Consider the following 14753-nt stretch of genomic DNA (forward strand, 5'->3'; position numbering starts at 1 on the left):
GACCAGAGCACTTAAATGATGATCTCTTCTCATGGGAAATCCTCAGCCTTGCACACACTAAAAATGAAATCACTCAAATGCTTATTCAACTAATCATAAGGGATAGTACAGCTTTAGAATGAAAGATTACCAGTTAGCAAAAGAGATGATGGAAAGCATTTAAGCGCTGTGAAAAGAGGTTTATATGATTCAGTGAAGCTTTGCACTGAAATCTGTTTGACAAGTGGCAGTGGAACACTGAAAATGATGTACCCACAAAGGTGAAAGCCTGTTCTAGGGGTGTGATGTGAATCGCTGTGGCGCGGGGCGGGGTGTGTTGATGTCAGGGTAGGAGGAGCTGCTTTCGAACAGGTAGCTGTGCTGGTCCGCAGCACAAAGCAGCACTCACGTCTCTGGTATGGCCTGCAATGGGAGATGCAGAGAGGTGAATCATTAGTTTTCAGGGATGGGCTAAAGAGAGGAGTTGCAAGAGAGGAAGCATGGAGTGGTGTGTGATACTTCCAATTAGGCTGCCAAAACCAGCACGGAGAACATGAGAGAGGAGAGGAGATGCTGTTACTGTTCAGAGTCAGCTATGTGGCCATGGGTCCTTCAAAGCAACTTGTGTGTATGTCTGCTGAGTAACTTACTCATTGTAGCTTTAGCAAAGTAACCTCCTTTTTAAAAGTTGGAATGAAGGCTGCAGACTTCCAGCTGAATAATGCCATCTATAATGAGCTAAGTGCTTTGCTTTTGAGCCACTGCTGCTCCAGGAATTAGTGCTTGGAAACCTTGGTACACCTGGGCAGTAGGGGAGAGCTTCTAGAGGACATTGTTGTAAGATTGTAGAGAGGACCATTTAGTTGCCTTTGTTTCTGAGCTTTTGGTAAAAACTAGTTGAGTCCTTTCAGTTCCTAATAGGCTGCGTTCAGATACTAAGCTCGCTGTTTTTATAATGTCATATATTGCTTGTTCGGCATCTTTTTAATTAGTGACATTTTATTTAGTCCAAATTAAATATGCCAGATGTAGCTGATTTAGTGGCTAACAATGATGAGTGAGGGGAGGGAGAGCTAACATTATATAGCCGTCTGTTCTCAGGGAAGTTGGGTTGGTTTGTGTTGGTTTTTTTTTTTATTTCTAGTTCCACAAGAGAAGTTGGAGTGGTAACCATGGCAGCAGGGAATTTGTCCCTGTAAGCTAAGCAAAGGGTTGGGTTGTGTGGGTTTTGTGTTTGTTTTTTTGTTTGTGGTGCCCCTACTAGGAGGAAGGGGTGTGCAAATGGACTCGAGCAAACCCTGGAGAGGGAACTCGGAAATAGATAAGTTAGAGGCGCTTGCCATGGAGTTAAAACTCGTGAGTTGGTCCTGCTGTAGCATGCTTGGATGGATGGGTGCAGCGGGGAAGCAGAGCAGTGAGAGATGTGAAAAATTTCTTGGTAACTTGGATCTCTACACTAGGTGTTCTGGGGTGGGATGGTTAGACACCGTATGCTAATAAATCTCTTGTATGGTGGTGTTTGGGGTTTTGCCAATATTTTTCTCGCTCTTTTTCCACTGAAAATGAATAATTCTTAGCAGGTTGAGAAGAGAGTGAGATTTGCATGGGGCTAGCTGCATTCAAGAGAGAATATCTAGCTTAGTCATGGTGACATAATGCCAGATTTTGCATCAGCCCTGGAAAGTTTTGACATTTCATTCTTGAATTTGGGAAAAACCATTCTTTTCCTCCGATCTCTAAATTTATGAAAACCTAAACAGCAGAGCAGTTTTATGGAGCAGTTTCCCATTAAAGCAGTTGCTGAAAATGAGAATTATGCGTGTTTTGGGGAGAGGATAACGTGAGCCCTCCTCTCCTGTTGACGTAACTTTTCCTGGGCTAAGATCTGCAGGGGGTTAATTCTGGCCACACAATCGATGCTTACACAGTTGCGCAGAAATACTCTCCCAATGCAAGCAGCTCTGTTAAAAGCATTTATTGTGTGCTTGTGACAAACTGACCCATAAAACATCCTGAACGTTGCAGGCAGCAACAATTAGCCGATACTCGCTGCTTGAAATCGCCGGCTTCCAGAGCCGGTAGCTTGGGAGACGGGAAGTTAAGTAATATTGCTGAATACTGTACAGCGAGGAGGCAGATGATGGCCAGGCATTAGGGATGCTTTGCCATGCTGCTGTAGTTAAACCTGTCACCCTCTCGTTATAAAGCACCCCTCCTTTATTGTCAGGGCAGTATGAACTCAGCCCTATTGGGAAAACTTATTGTGGGTTGCGACTGATGCTGTTGGAGTGCGGGAAAAATTTATTTCCAAGGTGTACTTGAGCTTTTGGGGTTTTCAGCACATGGAGGCTGTTAGGCTGTGAGTTTCGTAGCATAGTTACACTTCACGTTCCCATCGTTAAATAGTCATCATTCCTTGAGTGCCTGGAGGTTATAGGCGGTCTTTCTCCATATTTTGCCTTTTTTCCTGTTAGCTTCCATTACCTTTTTCACTGTTCTGAGTTGCTCTCATCCTCATATTTTCACACTTTGGTTGGTTGTAGCCCTGTGTTGTGTCTCCATGTGATATACCATACTTCATTCTTCTCTGATCAAGTCACACATACTAAGTTCATGTAGGTTTTTCTTTAAAAATTTCTTTTTTGTTTGTTTTTAGCTTCCCCCTCTCTCCCAGCAGCTTTGGTGTAACTGCCTGGTCTGGGATGTCAGTGGTGGTTCATCAGGATGCGGAGGGGAATAAAGGGTCTCTCATAAAGACAGATAATAGATTTATTTTTTTTTTAATCTAGTGCACCTCGGTGTGTGTCATGAAAACTCTTTTTATCCTGCTGTTGTCAGTTCTGGCAAGACTTGTCAGATCTAGGAGCTGGAGCTTCAGCTAAGAACTTGCTTTTATCAATTCTTTTTAAATTTATTTTAGCCTTCAGGGCTGCACTTGCAAGCACCAGGGAACAAACTCACAAGTCCTTAAATCCTTGGCTTTTTCACTCCTTGTGATTACTTTTTTTGGGGAGGAAGGAAGAAGAAACAGGAGTGGGAAGAGGGTCTATCTTTGTCTTCCTCTGTATTGCAGTGTAAGTTTGTAATTTCTGTCCAGCTCTGCATCTTATGCTTGCCTAGATTCCTTTGCAACCAGACTAGGTAAATTGGATTGCAGTTTTTCAAGACAAATTTCATAACTACCGGTTCTTAAAATAATGTGTTTGTTTTGTCATGTCTGGACGTTCCAAATATAGCTTATTTGGCATCATCCCTGATTGCTGGGCTGCTGATGTTTTATTTTATTTCTGTTGTTATATCAACCGCAGCCAAAATCCCACGGTCTCATTGTATCAGATAAGAGCCAGTCACTGCCCCAAAGGTTTTTCCATGCATTAAAAATGCACGTATTTTCAAATACTACTCCTCAGCTTCCAAAGACATCTTTGAAAGTGGTCTCTGATCCCTTTCCTAATAATAAGTGGCTGGACCAGTGCATGTAAATGGAGGGCTGGAGCTGAGTCTAGCTATACATACAACCCTTAATGGTGTTCCTGTTCTCTGCTCTGCAACCTCTCTGCTCCCTTCCCCTTGGAAAAGCATGCAAGGAAAGGGGAATTTTGTGCACTACCCGTGTAGAAGTTGTACTTGGACAAGAGTAAATCAAAGTGAGAAGCCAATTGCATGTTGCGAGACCCTATGCTGAAATGGCTTTCTGGTGCACAGGGTGGCCTGGGCACTCAGATCGCAAGTGCCTCAGCTGCCGCTGTCACAGTGTCCTACTGGGAAAGAAGGAGCCATCCAAGTCTTCGGGACCTGCACCATTTTTCTAAATCCTATGGGAAGCTGCTCCCTGGAGCCTTGTTGTGCTGTCTGCCAAGCTTCAAATTAATGTGGTTCTTGTGGTTGAAAGCCTGTGCAGCAAGGAAGATGTGGTAATAATTCCTTTTCTACAGAGTAATTTATAATGGCAAAACAATTTAAAATACTCAGTAACTAGCTTGGTTACTTAAGAATTTTAATAAAGAAATTATGATGGTTTTTCTTTGTATTACCCTTTCTAGGGTTGTTAGTGACTTAAATTGTGTTTGCAAGAACTTTTCTACTAAACCTTTCTCTTGGAGCAAATTCAGAAAATAAATAATGTGTTCTGTTAGCACAGCTGAGGAAGATTGCAAACTATCTAGGGATAAATTGCACAATAAAATATATGAAAGATAAAGGTTAATGCCAGCAACATCACTTAATGTCTTTCATTACATAATCAAAGGAGTGTAACAGTGCCTGTAACTATCTTTTTTTCTGTACATAAAGGATCTCGAAACTAGAAAGGATTTTTGCATGAGAAGCAATTGCTGCTGGGAGGAGCTGTGTGGAGAGAAGGGAGATCATTTACACACTTATAATCAAAAACTAATGGAAATGCTGGGTGGGGGAGGATGCAGGCGAAGATGATGTAAGCTGTCAGTCCTGTGACCACAGGAAGAGTCTGGACCTGCAGATTTGGGACGGGGTGAGCTGGTTATTGCTGGCCTGCCTTCCCACTGGTGGGTACAGGTACTCTGTCAAAGCGTATCCAAACTGCTTCCCAAGCTTTCTCTCTTCCAGCATCCTGCAAATATCCAGAAGCTTTAGCAAAATTCATAAAGGCCTACTGTTACTCTTAAAAGGACTGAAAATTAGGCTTTCTCCTTTATTTCACCTAAAAATGAGAGGCGAATGAGGCATCGAGTGGGAAGATGTGAAAATGTCAAACAGGTCAAATGATTTGTCTAAACATGGGAGCATTAAACCAAAGCGGGAAAGAGTGACACAGCTTTTGGAGATACTGGCACAAAACTGGTGTGTTGTGTGTATGTAGGTATTTATCACTTAAAACTGCGTTCTGCTATTTATTTGTAAAATACAGAAATCCACAGGGGTAGCAACTTACATTTTCCAAACCTTCAGCCTCTAAGTATGTGAGCACATGTTGGAATAAATCTTTTGTTCATGCAGGCAGTGGTTGTGTCTTGAAAATGTGCTCTGTACAGTCTTTTCTTAAAAGTACATTGTACATTTTACAGCTTTGTATGTGAACAGCTGAGGTTTTTGAAGCAGCTTTGATGCAGTTGCTGTGCAAGCCTGCGCCTATACAGAGGGCATTAGTACTTTAAGTTTTGAGAAGATAGAAACAGGTAATGAGTACGGACTTCATCCAGTGTCTCTGCAACAAATAGCCATTTTCACACATAGTGTTGAATGAGAGAAGGAAAAGCTTTGGCTCGTTTTTACAATGTTCGGGTTTAAAACTTTAATAGTCCCCTAAACGTGCTCGTTGTATATGTTCCTTTAAATGCGCTTTGTGTATATGCAACATTGCACACTTTGCTTATTTTTTTAAGCTCAAATGTCAACAACTGCAGTGTGTAATTATGCCAATAGTGCAGGCAGACGTGTTTCCTTGATTAGTCATCCCGGCCTGAATTCAGACAATATAGCATACGGCATCCAGCTGAAGTCCAGTCAGGAGCCTAGATTCCTTCTGCAGCTAGCAGAGAGGCACGAATGCCTTTGCCATGTGCTTTAGATATTAAGTTACCCCACCTCTAGCTTCAGAAGGAATTTAACTCTCTAAAATTACCTGGGGTGAACCTGGGCCTGTGCATTCATACATGATGGGTTCGGAAGCACTAACCCTCCAAATATAGATGCCGACTTGAACCCGGAGCTAATCCTGCCCTACCCTTCTTGGGCCATGCCGGTGTGATACCCAAGACCTGTCTTGCTGGTACGACCCTCACAGAATTTGTGACTTCACTGTTGGTGTTTGATGACCACTGAATGTACGATGATCCTGTGATTCCCCTTCAAGTTATTCCTCTGACTCTCAGAAATGAGTTTAAAATTCAATAGCCTGGCAAAGAAGGACAGAATCAGGGTTTTGTAACATGGCCAACTTAAAGACTTATTTTTTTAAGATTGCTGTTCTGAATATGAAAGCCAAAGACTAAGATCTTGATCTTACAACAGCTGTTCTGCTTTGTTGTTCATAGGCTTTTGAATGTGTACCTAAATAGAATCTATGCCAGAGGAGGGAGTTAATGTTGCTATGAGAACCTTAACCTCAGCATTTCCTAGGGTTTTATGTTTATATGTAGGGAAAAAAAAAAAAAGCAATGATCAAATAACTCAGTTATTTTTCTTTTATAAGGAACTACTATCCAATGCCTTGTATATAAGTGATCCTATCTGCAAGGTATTGCTGTAACTGCTGCTGTTTGAAGGGCTTTTTTCCTGCACAAGCTGTCCAACAGAGGAAGCAAAAAGAGCTATAGGGTTGACCTATATATTTATTTCGTTGCAGCACTTGAAATTCCCATGTTTTACAAAGCTGCCTTAATGCTGCGGGGGAGGGGGGGGTGGCTGGCTGGTGCTCCAGTGTGTAGATGTGGTTGACCAAGCTTCTTGCCTGTCAGGCGTGCACAGAGCGTGTTTAGAGGCTTTTATTTATCAAAGGTTTGCAGCTTTGTGCTTCCAGCAAAACCTTCCTTTTTTGTTACCTCTTCAACTAGGCAAAAAGCAATTCAAGGGTAACCTGCACGCGGAGCTTGAGTCTTCAGCAGCTTTGAGTTGACTGATCCTAATTGAAAGCTTCCCCATTCCTCCAGTGACTCTGACTCTGCTCTTGTGAGCCCATGAGCTTTGAGTATAGAAAGCTTTCAGAAAAAATGGTCTCCTCAAAACAGGGTGCCAATGAAAACAGCAAGTACCTGCCTGGTACATAGGTGCCTTCTGCAATAAATCACTCCTTCCGTTCGCACAAGGTACGTGCGTTTCAATTCTATTTTCTTTCTGTCTTACCTCACTGATCGTACGGTTCTCACGTCTGAACAGTCCTGATGAGTGAGATCGGTGGATGAAAGTCCAAACTCACTGGACTGATTTGCAGTTTGTGCAGCTCTTGGTAGTGACTAATCAGTGTGTTTTAATGGCTTTCTGTGATGTCTCTGAACCTCATCTCTTATAAAGGGAAACTCTTGAAGAACTCGTGTACTGGAACCTTTTATCTATTGCATTTGAGTCAGAGGGCCTTCTGATAACTGGCACTCGCTCCTTACACTTAGTTTGGAGTCACAGTAGAGGATAACAAAGGTTGGTTTGGACTTACAGAAATCACACCATGATTAATTTCAGATTGTAGAATGCAAATTTGGATCCATTTGATGCTGAAGATTTTTAGCATAACATCATTTAAAAACGTGAATTTTTACAATTGTATATAGTCATAGTTTTCTTTTGAAAAAAAAAAAAAAAGGGAAAAAACAGCACCAATATTAAAGTGGAGAAGCAGTAATGTGACTGACACAAGTGGGGTTTTTTTTTTGTCCTGATTTGTAATGTTTGCGTTACTTGATGCACACAAAATACTGCAGTGAGGTTGAGGAACTGAGGCTGGAAGATGAAACAGCCGTGAGGGTACTCAAGATATGCGACCCATTATATGAAACCACTGAAGTGATGAATATTAATGTTCTTTTAAATTTTTAAGTCTTTCTGTCTTTCAAAAAAAAAGAAAAAAAAATCTTGGGGAAGAATTCTCCCCAGAACAATGGTGCAGTCTGTTATCTGCTCCTTTGCACTGTAAAGCACTGAATGTTCAGCCAATATAGTGCTCTGGTTGGCTTAGCATTCTTAACCTTAATTTTGAATAGAAGGTGCCTTGTGCTGCTGACGTAATTAGGGCCTTTTGTAAATCACTCTTGCAGGCAGTCTGCTGTTGCATTTCACTGCATTTCTCGGAGGGATGCAGGGCAAAAGTGTCAGACTAACTTTATGAACCTCTCTTCAGGCTAAGTGTTTTCATTATTGAGTGTTTCATTCAGAATGAATTCTGCTTCATTTTCCTTTGTAGATAATAAGCCCCAAATCAATTTTGCAAGCGAAACAGTGTTTCTGCTGGAAAGAAGTTTGAATAGGGAGCCCGTAACATCTTAAAGTAGGAGATGTTGCCTTGAAAAAAAGAAGATGAAAATAAAAAAGATAGGAAATACAAGAGGCTTGGATTTGACCAATTGACTTTAAGTCCCCTCTGTGATACAGGAATATTGTTATCTGCCTGTTTTGTCACCGAAACTGACAGAAAGTTTGAACTGAAGCTTTGTTGTCAAGCTGGTTTTATATTTGTGGTTATACGTCATGCTCTGCAGCATTGTGTGGGGGCATAACTTCCCCTTATCTTTCGCGTGAGCCTCTTAGGGGCCATTGCACTCTTGCCTCTGCAGCGGCACGGGGTTTCATCTCGCTTCTGTCTCTCTCCCATCCTCTAGTGCAGGGTTCGGCTCAGGCCGTTAACATCCCCTCCCAATGCCATCTTTCATATCTGTGATGTCAGTGGCGGTACATGGCCTTGCACTGTCCTTGACAGCAAACGCAGCACTATCCAAGGTTAACTTGCTCCTTTCTGCGTGCACGCCATCCACCCACTGAACCCTCATGCCTGGGCTTTAAAGGCATCATTAAAAACCCCCACTGCTGACCGTCCCTGCCAATGAACGTACCCACATGTGTAACGTAGCGAGTAGCTCCGATCCTCACGGCGGTGTGGGGATAGCAGGCGCTGCCTGCAGGGCCTGACTTGCGGGAGGAAAGGTGTGGCATTGCAGCAGAGCTGTACGCCAAAGAACAGCCCAGCATTGCGCACCCTGTACCTGCTGTGAGATGCTGTTGTATTTCTGGATAGCTGCCATCGGCTCCAATTCGGAGCAAGGAGGGGGAAGGTGGGACACGTACCCATGACCCCTTCACTTCATACCAAGGGAGCATGGACTGAATGGCTGTAAAAGACAGCTGCAGCCGCCTTCTGGGGGCTCTACCCCATTAGGTCTTTCCATGCTTGGGAGCCGAGAAAAGCGTGGTGGTTGTCTTGTGGCTCTCCTCCACCTGCAACGACTTGAGAGGCACCTTCTGCAGAACAGCTTTCCTTCTCTTCTGGGACTTGGCAGGCACAAGGATCAGGTGCAGCCCATCCTGTACTGCCGCCTGGTTCCCAGCAGGGAAGGAAAAGAGGGGGTTTTGTGCTTCACGTGTTGCAAAAGTGGCAGTTCCTCTGGCGTATGCCTGGTATGGGCTCCCCTGGGAAGGCTGAGGCAGAGAGCGCGGGGCTGTGCTTCTCGGTGACTAATGAATGAATGATGTCACCAGGTTGGTTCCCGAGGCAGGAAATCCAACTGAAATAGTTTAGTTTTGATACAGAAAGTGGAGTCACGCACACCGAGTGAGCCAAAAGTAGAAAGGAATTATTTCGCCGCCACTTTTTCGGTTGTGTCGCTCCTTTCCAATGTCTTGTGGGGTATAAAGTAGATTTTTAAAAAACCCAAAAATTCAAGCGGGTATTAGTCCCTCCAAATAAACCAGCAACTTTCTGTCTTTTTAAGTGTTGGTTTTTCAGCGTGCTTGCACGTCCCGAGCGGGAAGGCGAGAGCTGCGCTCCCCTGCTCCAAACCCAAGTAACTTGTGGGGGCTGGGCCGGGCGCCCACTCGCGTCAGCGGCTCCCGCCGTGCCGCGGGGGGGCCGGTACCGCCGCGGCCCCTCCCCGGGGGGCTGCAGCGCCCTGCTTCGCCCCCGCGCCGGCCGTAATGACAGAAAAGAGGCTTGCCCGCAGGACGGAAAAGGGAGGCGCACACCCCACCCCCCCGGCAAATTCCTGTGGGGAGGATGCCTCCGACTTGGCCAGGTGTTGGCAGGAGCGGGAGTGAAGCCGTAACATCGTACGGCGTGCGTGCCTTCCCCAGGGCTGCAGCGACTGGGATTCCTCCCTCTCCTGTCCTCTCTCCCCTCCCCTCCTCTGTCCCCCTCTCCCCTCCTGTGTCCTGTCCTCTCGCTCTCCCCTCTGCCTTCCCTCTCCTCCCCTCCAGAGCCTACTTCTCCAGGAGCTCATCCCCGCTGTCAGATGAAGCGCGGGTTTGAGTCACTTGGGCGAGATGAGGCTTTAACTCCTCCCTCCCTGGGCTTGAGCGCGTACGTAGCCGGGGAGCGGGGGGGAGGCGGCGGCCGGCGGGCGCTGGGCGTGCGGCGCTGCCGCCGCCGCCGCCCCCCCGCCGCCCCCGGGCCGGGGCAGCGCCTCCCGCGCCCGCCGCCGGGGCCCGGAGCGGGGCCGGCCCGGCCCGGCCCGGCCCGGCGGGGAGCGGCGGGAGGAGAAGTTGAAGCGCCTAAGTTGGAGGCGGATGACATCAGCCGCTGCCGGGCCGGGCGGGCTGGGCGCCGGCCTCTGCCGCCGGCCTCCCGGCTGCCCCCGCCTTTGGACCCGGGGGCTGCCGGAGGGGTCTCGGATCGCCCGCTGGGTGGTCACCGAAACAAATTTCCTTTGTAATTTCTTTTTTTTTTTTTCTTTTTTTTTTGGGGGGGGGGGGGTGGGGGGGCGGGAATAATTTGGAAGTCTGATAGTGTGTGGGAAATGATTACATCAGTCGGAGGGAGGGCTGGGATTGGTCTACACAGTGTGGTTTGATTCACTACCGCAAAGGTTGCGTGTAACCCTTTGAGTGGAGCTCTGGCAGAGTTGTTTCCCTCCCCAGAAACAGTCCCCATAGCAGGGGCTACGTGACAGGTAGGGTACCGCCGCCCGCTGACACCGCCGGCACCCCGGGCGCCCAGCCACCGGCTACAAAGGGTCGGCGGAGGCAGAGAACAAACTCTCTCTCAAGGGGCAATCTCTATTTAAAATGCCATCTTGTTCTTCCGACTGCTGCCTTTTACATGCCGTTGAGGTAAGATTTTGCCATCTCAAATTACCCTCCAGGTTTTTGTTAGATTTGCCGTCTCTCGCTAGGATGTGGAGCGTTTTAAACGCGGAGTTGATTTAAATCTCGGACCTGCACGTTCGCCTGGAGAAATAATTTTGCAGCAAGTGTCTCTCGCTTGAGCAGAACAATGCAAAGAGGAAAGCATCTGTATAATTCAGGAGGTGGGGAGAAGGTTCCTGACTTCTTCTTGCATCTCCATTAATATTTAGGATGTGCAGCATATGCACGTTTGGTTTCCAACTACTTTCAAGCTAGGATCAAAAGAGAAGTCGGGGCAGGGAGAGAAATGTGTGGACCGTGCTAGCTAATTGATCTGCCGGCAAACTGCAAGCAGGACTTCCCCAAGCGAAACAATCAAAAGTTAGTGGGCAAGAAGAGAGCCATTTTTAATCTTCGGGGTCTCGGCCTGCTCCTCTGTGAATGTTCGGAGGCCTCCGACGGGATTGCAGAGAAAATTGTGCATGTTTGACTGGATATAATTTCTCTCGCCCACTGTTGCTGAAGTACTCTCTTGATATTGTTTCACGTTTGCTTACCTTACACAGCTTTATACAGAACCTGCTCTCTCACTTTTTCTGTGTATGTGGTCGTATTAACCCTGCTGAATCTTTGTTTAGTGCAGGGAGGTGTCCGGGAGGGGGGAGGGCAGGGGAAATAGGGCACAGGGGCATCAAGAGGAAGTGTTATAAAGTGAATCATCCATGTCATTTGTCCTGGCTGCCAAGGTGCTTGGAACTGTCACGCCAAGAGGATGCTTTTCTACAGTAGCTGTATGGTTTGCCTATGTTCAGAGCTGTTGATCTGTAAGTGTACCCTTTATGTTGCAGGATGTAAAAGTCTTTAGTGAAGATGGAACAAGCAAAGTGGTCGAGATTCTAGCAGACATGACAGCCAGGGACCTCTGTCAGCTGCTCGTTTACAAAAGTCATTGTGTGGATGATAACAGCTGGACTCTAGTGGAGCATCACCCTCACCTAGGATTAGGTAGGGAATGGTCAAAGGGGTGGCATGGTTACCTGGGAACATAAAATATGTGTAATTCGTATTAATGTGCTTCCATCCGGAACGTTTGCTTTCCACTGCTTTTATTTGTACAATTAGCTGAAGTCACATACGTGCTTTTTGTGTATTACCATTTGATGTGTTAAGCGTTTAAGCCATTTTAAGCCCTTCTCTTATTTCCCATCCTCTGGTTTTTTTTAATATAAAAAAGAAAAATAATTGTCTAACCTTTGCGCTAGCGCTCTCTTGCTACCTTGCTGTGTCTGAAGCTATTGCAAATAAACAGCTTAGGCAAATTAAGCTTGATCCTTAGAGTACCGGTCCTGTGAAACAGCTCAGCTCATCACCAGCTGGGAGACCTGGATGAACAGACTCAGCTTTGCATACCTACAGTAATGCTTATGAAAGCTAGACATGCTGAGGTGGGGGAGGGGGTTGGCTAAACTTGACTTCAGGCAGGGGAAAAATGGTGGCACCACCGCAAATCCATGGGCAGTTTCTGGACCAGCAGTGGCATCTGCTCTCCAGGCAGCAGCTCCTCCACCTGACTGAAATTAAGGTGTCATGGTTACAGTTTCAAGAAGGCAGAAAGAAGAAGAAATGTGGGGAATTAAATAACACCATGAATGGGTTTAATTACGGTACCTGAAAGAACCTCATGTTATTCCGTCTTGCTTTTCCTGTTATTTTGTGGCACTGACTAGTTGCAGGGTTCTGCTGTGCAGCTTGCAACTGCATATTGCCCAGATACGCTATCTGTAATTCTGCGTAGCATACAGTAACGCTTTAGAAAGTGTAGCATTTGGTGTATTAGTCGATACACTTCATGGGGAATTTTTTCTAGAAAATAGAGGAAGACAAATCATAAGCTGCAGTCACCGGCACTGGAATTGTGAATGCTATCTGTAGCTAATAGGGTTTTTTATGTCTAAAGATATAATTCAGAACCCTTACAAATTAAAAAAAAAGGAAACAATTTGCTGGAAATGTAATGCCCTAAACCAATACTGTTAAATGCAGAGAAATTAACTGCTTTACAGAATAGCACTCCCCCCCCGCCCCCCCCCCCCCCAAATCATAGGATATCCTGATTATTCAATGGTTTTATTAGGTATCTCTCCTAATATGTGAAAAAATTACCATGAAACACTCGTTTGTGTATATATATATATATATATCTGTGATATACTTTCAGTTCTGAGATCATAGGATGAGGTAAAGAATTAAGGTATAAATTACAGAATCTTTATCTCCGTAGCTTAATATGCCACATGTGCACTTCTAACAACCTTTACAAATCTTCAGTTTTATCAATACTCATTAAACTACCAGGCTCTCTTTTTTCTATATTCTCTTTCCCATCATTGCTGATTACCAAGGTATTGTGTAAACAGAAGCCTTCTCCTTTGTAACCAACATCCTTCTCCTGCCAGATTCATTCAATGATGCCACAATTCAGTATTTGTGACATCACAATAGCTTCCATGGTGACTAATTGTGCTGTCAAACTCTGGTGTGTGACATCTCTGAATGAATCGGGCAGGAGGCTGATTAGGAAATCAAAAGCTTCTGTTTACACGCAAATAACTTGGTAATTAACAATGATGGGAAAAGAGCAAGATACTTATCGGGCTGCATTTATATACATGGGGACCTGCCTGCCTCGGACCTCTGTTTCATACTGAAGCACAAAGCGGGGCCCAGGCTGCCCAGAGAAAGGAAACAGGGTGTGCAGGTTTGAGCTTCAGTAGCCCCAAAACTTAGTTCCACAGGGACTGCTCCAGGGCTGTCCTCTCTAGGCCACGCAGTAGATCTGTGTGAAAAGTAATGCAGCCTTTGAGGGTGTAAAGCAAACAAAGAAAAAAACATTTAAAGTATCAAAAAAGATGTAGTGATACAAATTCTGCATATTTGAAAGGATGTGGACAGCAAAGGGAATAAAAGAGTTCCTTTAACGTGAGACAGCAACATCCGATTTCTTGTATTTGGGGACCAAAGTATGCACTGTGACATAGTCAATGAACTTCAAATACCACCTTTTATGCGTCTACCCAGTTTTGGTTGCAGTTTGAATTCTTTGTGATACAGATGCTTATTTCTAGCTTCTCCGTAGCTTAGATGCTTCCCTGAATTTCAGAGACTGTCAGTTCAAGGTAGTAATCTGCCAGCACCTTGGGTGAAGTTACTATCAGGTGTCTGATGTTCCATATTTTTCCCTCTAGAAATAAGGTTGCTTCTAGTACATCTGATGTAGCATGAAACAATTGCGAACAGATACTTAGCATTGTGGAAAGAAATATGGCTTAAGAGCAGTAAGAATTCTGTGTTTCCAGAAGACATTTCTTACTTGAGACGTTCTTGCTGACTTAAAGCTGTAGGTGGTAATCTTGAATCCCACCAAAAGAAGAGAGTTCCTTCAAGTTCACTATCTCTTTTTTCCCCCTGGTCTTTCCTAATACTACTTTCCAAAAGAGCTCAGTTTGCAGAACCAGTTCATCGTTTTACTGTTGAACAGACTGAGGACAAGAGCAAGATTTTTAAGTCAGCTGCATATTTATCACTAGGGTGATCTTCTAGGTCCCAGTTTCTGAGGAACCTTCACCTGACCGCTTACTTTGCATGCGTGGTCAAGTGTATTCCAAATAACACACGTGCCTGCAAATAATTTCAAACAGTTATTGGACTGCACAAAGTATTTGTGTTCTCACTGGAGGTGATGGAGTGACAATTTATATCAGACTTGCTTAGATTTAACATGTGGAAATGGTTCCTGCTGCACTGTGCCACTCATATCTAAAACACTTTGTGGTCAGGCAGTCTGTGAAACTTGAATCGGTCCCATTATTTTGTTTGCAGCTAGAAATACACCTAACCTGTTCATAAAATGTGGTATTCTCTCTATGTGCTACTCCATGCTTAGCCCCTGTCCTAAATTGGTAGTAGTTAACATATCTGTATCGGACATTAACAGAAATAATAATAATAATACAGACAGGCTGTCACGATAG

The 14753-nt window shown here is 44.9% G+C and overlaps 1 protein-coding gene across 4 annotated transcripts in view; it reads left to right on the top strand.

Moving 5' to 3' along the window:
- Positions 1-14753, top strand: part of GRB10 (growth factor receptor bound protein 10) — a 145520-nt gene that overhangs the window by 108116 nt on the left and 22651 nt on the right. For all 4 annotated transcript variants that reach the window (XR_010371552.1, XM_064443310.1, XM_064443309.1 and 1 more), the window contains one exon: positions 11571-11727. Coding sequence is in view for 3 of the 4 variants with exons in the window: in XM_064443310.1 (XP_064299380.1) it covers positions 11571-11727 (157 nt within the window). In the remaining variant the exon portion in view is untranslated. The remainder of the gene's footprint in view (positions 1-11570; positions 11728-14753) is intronic.

This window comes from Phalacrocorax carbo, chromosome 2, assembly GCF_963921805.1.
Source record: "Phalacrocorax carbo chromosome 2, bPhaCar2.1, whole genome shotgun sequence".
In the NCBI taxonomy this organism is placed as follows: domain Eukaryota; kingdom Metazoa; phylum Chordata; class Aves; order Suliformes; family Phalacrocoracidae; genus Phalacrocorax; species Phalacrocorax carbo.